General features: G+C 34.7%; 1 protein-coding gene across 4 annotated transcripts; it reads right to left on the reverse strand.

The window, feature by feature from the left end:
- Window positions 1–4,581: 4,581 nt before the first annotated feature.
- On the reverse strand, window positions 4,582–7,642 carry LOC129285300 (uncharacterized). Of its 4 annotated transcripts, XM_054920927.1 has the most exons (3): window positions 7,555–7,588; window positions 6,160–6,238; window positions 4,582–5,831 (listed from the first exon to the last, which is right to left on the reverse strand). In XM_054920927.1, exon 3 carries the CDS (start codon window positions 5,732–5,734, stop codon window positions 4,970–4,972), a length of 765 nt encoding a protein of 254 aa, XP_054776902.1. In that variant the 5' UTR covers window positions 5,735–5,831; window positions 6,160–6,238; window positions 7,555–7,588; the 3' UTR covers window positions 4,582–4,969. The 4 variants fall into 4 exon arrangements, with proteins under 4 accessions (XP_054776902.1, XP_054776900.1, XP_054776901.1 ...); XM_054920925.1 differs by lacking the exon at window positions 6,160–6,238 and having other exon boundaries at window positions 7,555–7,642; XM_054920926.1 differs by lacking the exon at window positions 6,160–6,238 and having other exon boundaries at window positions 4,582–5,856; window positions 7,555–7,620.
- Window positions 7,643–8,461: the final 819 nt, after the last annotated feature.

Here is an 8,461-nt window from a genome sequence, read left to right on the forward strand (position 1 = left end):
CAAAGTAGGAGAGAAGAGGTTGATGCAACCAAATGAGCTAGATGAGTTTAGGTTGCAAGCTTATGAAAGCTCTAAGATTTATAAGGAAAAAACCAAGAGATTGCATAATAACCATTTTTTACCTAAGCATTTTAAACCACAACAACTTGTTTTGTTATTTAATTCTCGGTTGAAGTTGTTTCTAGAAAAGTTAAGATCTAGGTTGTCTATCCATTTAAGGTGGTTTCTATTACACCTTATGGAGCAATTGAGATTATAGAAGAAGACTCTGTAAGAGTTTCCAAAGTTAATGGCCAACGCCTAAAATTGTACTTGTATGGTTATTTTGGTCAAATGAAGGTATCGGTCAAGCTCTTACATCGTTCATAATCCCCATAGATAGTCTGGCTAAAGACTATAACTTTAGCGCTTCTTAGGAGGCAACCTAAGTGTTTGTTTTTTAGCTTTTAAGTTAATTTTTTGTTCTGTTCATTGTTTTAGTTTTTATGTATTTTTTTGTGTTTTGTAGGTTTTTATGACCCTTGGAGTGTGACTTATTTGGCAAATAAGTCCAACAGTATGGAAGAAAGCTATTTGAGTGCACAAAAGGGAGTATCGCTACTTAGTGCAAATGGTTGTTGTCATTGTCCTGCTAAATTGCTAATAAACTATTGATATTTTGCTAATGTACATTGATTTTTATTATTTATCTGATCAATTGGATGATCTTGGGTGTTTGGCTATTTAACTATGTTGTTCGGGCATGTTTGCATAATGCTTATGGTTTAATCATGAGTAATATGTAAAAAAAAAAAATCTAATTTGATCTATTGTGTAAAGTTGATGCAAAGTTTTGATTCTAGGAGAGGGTATGATTGTGCGTGTTTTATGGTTTTGATGAGTGTTAAGATGCATTTCTGGTTATTTATTGAGTTTGAAAGTGTTTGAGCATGTGAAAATGAGATTTCAAGGTGTTTTAAGGGAATAAAATTAGTGTAGGTTTACTTTTTCTAGTTCTAATAAATTCTGTGAATATATCTTTGGTGCCACGGCACTTCCCGTTGACTGCCACGGCATGTATCGCAGCAAAGCACTAGAGTTCAGTGCCTCAGGAAGGCTCTTTGGTGCCATGGCACTGAGATCTTAGTGCCATGGCATCATGATTCAAGAGGAGTATTTTCTTTTATATAAAAAAAATTTCATTTATTTTTTAATATATTTCTATATTAATATATATATATATATTTAAAAAAACCATTTAAAAAATTAGTGTGAATTATTTAGATTTGATTTTTCTAATATTTAATAAAAAATAGAATGAAAGCTGATCAATTATTATTATTATTATTATTATTATTATTATTTGAACATCTCTACGTTTCAGACCCACCTCCCTCCTATCATCTTCCTTGCAGGCCTGATCCTTTTGCCCTAACCCACTTTCACTCTCATCCGTCGTCATCATAAGTATCGTTCTCAGTCGTCGACCACCTCACTCTACTTCTTCACTCGCCACCTCACTTTCATCGTCTACCACCATGTTCTACACTGCTACAGTGTTGTCATCTTCCTTACCTAACCTTGAGCTTTTATCACCCTCACTCATCTTCGGCCTTTGAGAACTCCTCACCTGCAGCATATCCAAAGCTCTCCTCCATCATCCTTTCTGCTGTGCTCCTCTACAGTCCTCCGTCATAATCACCCCACGCCAATGACTATTTGCCATGCCCAAGTTTCCTCCACAGCATTATCACGTCCTCATTCTCTTTAATCTCTATCGCTCCGCCATCCGTCAGTCATCACCACCCAGTATTCTTCCAATCCCCCTTCACAATTGATGAACACAAAATGTTTCACCGCAAGTGTACAGGTCAAAGTGCAATATAGTAATACGTCAAGGTTGATCCCACAAGGAATCAAGCAAAATAGTAATTAGACAATAAAGTTTCCATTTTTATTCACGTTAAACAAAACCAATTAGAAGCGATTGATTAAGAGAAATTAAAAAAATAAAATGAATAAAATGCAATGAGATTCCCAATCCAACAACCAAAAATGTCCAATGCAACCTAGAGTCACTAATCCCTTGCTAGCTTCATAGATCTTGCTTTTTACTCAATTAATTAATTTTAATGCTAATTTTATTAATCTAGAGCATTAATGGCTATAAGGATCTTTCGAACCTCAAATAACCCTCTCTCAAATTAATTATGTTATTTCTAACAAAATTATTCAAGAGGCAACTTTAATTCCAACTCACTCTAATTTGATTATATGAGGCAATTAGATATATTTCTATCCTAATTACAAATTAGATCATAGTCTAATCTCATATTACTCAATCTAAAGGTCCAAATGAGATTTCCTTTGTCAAGGAAAAACCCCAACACCCAAATTCATATTTAATGATGGCCAAACATTAAATAGACAAATTAATGCAAGATTGAGCAACCAAAATTAACATTAAGCATAACTAATGGGTAAAAACAAGCTCTAATCCACTAACAAGTTCATAGCTACTCTAGGTCAAATGTATTCAGCCACTAACAGCCATCAAAACTGTATGAAGCAACAATATTCAGTAAAAGATACATTAAAATGTAGAGAAAAGGAAGAAGAAAGCTTAGGAAGGATGATTTCTGTCACAAATCGCAAGACCCAAGTGTTCCCCAAGCTTCTCCAACTCTTTCTCCACCTTAGAATGCTCCCTGGACATTTAGCTACTGGTTGAAGACGAACTGGAATTGATATGAGGTGCCTCAAGCCCTAAAAATTCGCTAAGAGTCAAAACTGTGCGTTTCATTAAAATCGCGCTTTGCTGTAGCAAAACACGTTTTTGCTACAGCAAACATGACTTGTTCAGATTTTCTTTTCAGTTTTAATTTCTTTGACTTGGGCTCCAAAATTCTATTCTTTGGGCCCCTAAATTGGGCCTTCCTACAAGCATAAAATCTAGAATAAATGATAGAATTGGTCCACTAACTTCCAACTTATATCCAAGCCCATTTTCATACACATTCATCTTTTTAATCATATTTTTGCTAACAAAATTTCAATAAATGACTTCCAATTATATTAAAAATACTAATAAATTCAATAAAATATTGGAAGTCATCAAACCCCTATACTTGAATTGTTGCTTGTCCTCAAGTAAAAGAAAACAACTATACAAGAATGGCAAAAGGAAATGTGAATATTTCATGGTTAAATACAATTCAAACTTTCAAGATTTCAATTTAATTACAAATTTTTTCTGCCTTCCAAAAATAATAATAGCAAGGCACTTAATTAAACAAAGATAAATTTCAATAGATTATCCCTCACCCGTCAAATATTTACACTTTACGCTCAAGGTGTCTAAGGGTTGTGTTTCACTCAATTCCACCTATTATAATCCATCTACCATATGCTTGTTTCTTATCTTAATCTTCACTAAATTTTGCCATTGCACACACAAATTAAAAGGACTTTTGAAAGGTTGTAATGTTCTAGGTAGAATAATGAAATGGAATTATTCAATGGGTCCACATTATATACTCCAATTAGTGCTAAGCATATAAAATGAAGATCATGAAAATTGAAGGATAAATCGCAACTATTTACAAGAAGTATCAATGAATATAAACATCTTTTTTTTTCACTTGATTTTTTTTCTAAACTTCCATATTCTTTTCTATTCTTTCTTTATCTTCTTTTCTTTTGTTTCCTCTTTCTTTTTCTTTTGAACCACTTATTAAATCCCAACTAAATTCTAAGTCCTCTATTTTCTTTTATAGATGTAACACTTAACACTAACCAAAGTGAAAAATGAGAATAAAAATGGATGAAAAGTGGGTAAATCTTAGCAAAAGGGCATATGATGATTTTTTTTTTTAAATAAGGTCAAGGCTCAAATGGGTGAAACAAATAATTTATGTGAAAAAGGGAAGAATATTTGGTTATACTAGCTAAAAGAAATGAATGTCTGAATCATTTTTGTGTATACAAATGGCTATTATAAGTCTCAACAAAAATTCAAAACAAGTTCTAGAGATGGAATCACAATAAATATACTCTTTCTTAAAGGAAATGAACATTTAGGCTTAAAATTCTCACAAGCTTTTTGGACAAACTATTGTCAATTATCCAAACTTAATCTATTGCCTCTTTACTAAAATTCTAGGAAGGTAGAACTGATTTTTAATCAATTGTAATTCTCTCAAGTTCAAATCAATCCGACCTTAGGCACATTCACTAAAAAGAGCATCAAAACTGATTAAAAAAAAAATGTTTATGATTTTCAAAATTTTCAAAATTTGTTTTATCATTTTTTTAAACAAAAAAAAACTATGTACAAATATATACAACCAATTCCTAAAACAAAACAAACTCAAGGAGAAGTAAAATAACAAATATAAAAGCAAGTACACCCTCCCCCACACTTGAATTAAACATTGTCCCCAATGTTTAAAGATAGAAAACAAACAAGAGAGAGGGACACTGAAACTCCCCTGACCAATAGACGTGGTGAGTTGACAGACAGAAAGACTTTGATAGAGGGATGAGAGTGACATATCCTCAAAAGAATAGGTACCTGCTAATCACATCAAATAGACAAGTGGATAAGTTGGAAATAAAGAAGTTAGTTACAGACCATCGAGTAAAGTGTTATCAAATATCAGTTACAAACCAAGATAATAAATGAAACAGTCACAAAGACAAATAGCAAAATAACTAAAAGGACTAAAAGAAAAAGAAGTAAAGATACTAATCAAAATAACACAAATCAAGCAGAGTGGAAGCTCAATTCTGTGGTGGGTTCAGCTTAAGAGGGATCTATAGATAGAATAGGTGAAGGTGTCACAGATGAGCTAGGCACATCATGACGAGGTATATGTAAATGCTGCATGATGAGGCATAAATGCTCTTCCAACCTCTTGACGGCATTTGTTAATGACTCCAATTATTGCTTAGCCCACACATTAAAAGGAGGAGAACGAACAGGGGTGGGCTAATTGACTTTTTCCCCTTGTTCTACCAGAGACTTCTCTACCCGAGATGACTTGGCATGCATTTTGTGGTACTTAATGGGCTGACGAGGTTGCTGTTGTTCCTCATCATCAATAATGGGAACCTTAATAGCCAGAAGCAACTCAGTAATCAAATGAGGGAAGGCAAATGCTCTCTTAGTCTTGACATTGATACACCGCTTTATAGAGTCATAGATAATAGCAATAAGATTAACTAATTTTCTCTCCATGATGCAATAGATGAGAAAAGAATGATCCTTGTTCATTTCGGATGCATTTGATGTGGGCATGACATTGTGAGCCACAAAATGAAACCAAAATGTGCTTTGCCTTGTAAGTGTACCCCTCAATAGCCCTCTTTGACAAAAACTAGTAGAGTCAAAACATAAACGCTTGGCCACTGCATCCCAATCAGGTGTGAAGACATTCATCTCGTATTGTCGATAAAGACAGTCAATAGTGGAAGGGAAGCCATAATAGTTCTGAATAACCTCAGCATTAATTACCACTTCCTTGTCACGTACCCAGTAGGTGTCATTGTAGCAATAAAATGCATTCACATAAAATTCCCTAACGAGAGCAGGGATATAATATTGAAATTTGTCATTTGTCAAGTACACCATCCATCCCCTTCGCACCAGTGTTTGAAAGGCAGCTTTGGAGCATAGAATTGCACAATAACAGTCAAAAATAAAATTCTTGTATCCCACTAGAGAGATAAATCTATGTTGGCATGCATGATCCATGAATTCTCATTGTTGAATGGTTGCTTTGGCTTCTTAGCAGCTTTTTGAGAAGAAGATGGAGCAGTCTTGCGTTTAGCTATACTCTTGCGACCCATTGCTAAACATAAACACAAGACAAACCACTATAATTCACAATAAACAAACCATCACAAGAGTAAGCACATGCCAAAATGTAAATAAAGATAATGAAATGGAAACAAGAGCCATGCCAACTTGCAAAAGTGGATAAGTCAAAATAAAGACCCCACTTAAATAATGAGAACTTGTCATCCATCAGTAGACAATAAAGTAAGAATAATCAATTTTCAACATAAGCAAACAAAAAAAAATCAAATTTTTAAGGTTTAGTGCCAAACATTGGTAAAGTCAAAGAATATTTAACTAAACCATTGTACTCTCAGTAGTACAAACAAAATGGTCCTCACTTTGAAATTTAAACTTGTCAACTAAGGTAAATAACCATTATCCAGAAAGCCAAAGCAATATGCATAATATTCAAAGCACCTATCCAAGAAAAACAAATAACACTGCTCAGTTCACAGCTAATTTAGATAAGAATGGATCCACACTATCCACAACAAATATTCAGTTCAGAGCATAAATTTAGTAGAACCAATTGCATACCACCAACACTCATTGCAACTCTCACAAGTAATTCAAAGCACACAAGCCAACAATAAACAAGGAAGCATCCAAAATTTTAATCCATGAATCAGCTATTAATCCAGATTCTAGCTCAGAAAGTACCTAAGTGAATCCATACCGCTAGTTAAAGGAATCAACTTCAAACCAAAACAAAAAAAAAACGAACTTTAGGCAAGAGTAATAGATATAGATATATATTCAAAAGAAGCAGAGAAAATGAAAGCAGTAAGCAACAGCATGGAAGAGCTATGAGTGGCGGTGTGGGTGAGTTTCAAAGCTGGTGGAATGAGCACAGTTGCAGACCGAACCATGGGAAGACAGAGCTTGGTGGAAAGGTATGATGGAAAGATGAACTGAGGAGCAACAGGGAAGCACAAAGAAATAAGCTTAAGTCTTGCACAGTGCAGATAAAGGAATGAGGGACAGCTGGAGAAATTTAAGCTAGGCCACAGTTGAGATAAGGGATGCGGAAAGCAGGGACAAGACGATGAATAGGGTACTGAAGTTGGAGATCAGCCACTGCGGTAATGAAGAAGCTGCGAGGTGAGATATGAACAGTAAAAACGCGCTTCTGTCAGTATGAAACAGCACAGGGTGACGGCAAAAACTGGCTGAACACGGTGGGGGGAGAGAGAGACGATGAACAGTGTGCTATGAACTGTGAAAACCAGTTACAGGGAAGGCCGAACAGAACAAAACGACGGTAAAAGAGAGTGAAGATACGGCTGAATCACGGCTGGAAGTAGAACGCGACGAAGAGAAATTATGAACAGTGAAAAAATGTAAAGAAATGGAAAACAGAGCAACGTGACGATGGAAAAGAGGAAAAAAAATCGATTGGAGATGCTGAATAATGGCTGGAAGTAGGGAACTCAGCTTCTGGCACTGCTCACCGAGGGGCTGAACACGATGATGTGGGATGAAAATGGAGGATACAGCTGGGATTTTCACTGGGCTTTACAGCTAAGCAAATGGAAAGAGGAAACAGAGCAAGTAAGAACTGATGCAGGACCTTCAGCAAGCAAGAAGTAAGGCAACAAAAAACTAAAGCATGAATGAGGTTGGTGAACGACGGCATGAAGAAAGTTGACAGGAAAAAGGGATCTCGGTACATGAGGCAAGACAGAAAATGAGCACAGTGGGAAGAAAGAGAGGGGATGAAGGAGATGGCAGACCTCTGTGGTAACCGGCGGGAACGCTTCACAGAACAATGGAGATGAAAGACTGAAGAACGATAATGCAGCAGCTGAGGGAGGAGGAAGAGCGGCGGCAAAAGGTTGAAGAAGGACGAAAGTGAAAGAGAAATAATTAGGGTGAAAGCACAGAGGGGTAAAACTGTAAAAAAAAAAATATGTTGAAATTTATATAAAAAAAAAACTGCACCTTCTTTTTTTTTTTGTTTTTTTAAAGCAAATAATCAATAAAATATATGAATATAAAAAAAATTTTGAATTTTTTTGTAAAATAAAAATAATAAACTAAAATAGTATAGATATATATATATTTAAAAAAATTATAAAATATTTTTTATTCAAAATAAAATATTTTATAGTAATAAAATAATATTTAAGAAAGGAAAAAAAATTTTATTTGATTGATTTTTTTAAAAAAAAAAGATGAACAAATATTCACAAATTTATTCTTATTAAACTAATTTTTTTTAACTCAAACAAAAATTTTGCTCTAATGAAGCAAAATTTTGCTCCAGCGAAGATGCTCTCTGTAAGTTGTTTAAGCCTTTCACAGAATAGTCTTTCGCTCCAGCAAAACAAAGTTTCGCTCCAATGAACATGCTCTCTGTAAGTTGGTTAAGCCTTTCACAGAATAGTCTTTCGCTCCAGCAAAACAAAGTTTCGCTCCAACGAACATGCTCTCTGTAAGTTTTGATGAAAAGTCACAGAGGCATCTTCTGCTAAAGCGAAATAAGATTTTACTGCAGCGAAGGTGCTCTCTGGAATTTTGGATGAAAACACAGAGAGACCCTTTGCTGGGACAAAATCCTCTTTCGCTGAGGCAAACAAAGCAAAGGACAAAACTACTCAAAATCTAAGAGAAATACGCAAAGAAAGCAAAAACTCATAA

The sequence above is a fragment of the Prosopis cineraria genome, unplaced genomic scaffold, assembly GCF_029017545.1.
Source record: "Prosopis cineraria cultivar Desert tree isolate PC_DT_omini unplaced genomic scaffold, ASM2901754v1 PC11, whole genome shotgun sequence".
NCBI lineage: Eukaryota > Viridiplantae > Streptophyta > Magnoliopsida > Fabales > Fabaceae > Prosopis > Prosopis cineraria.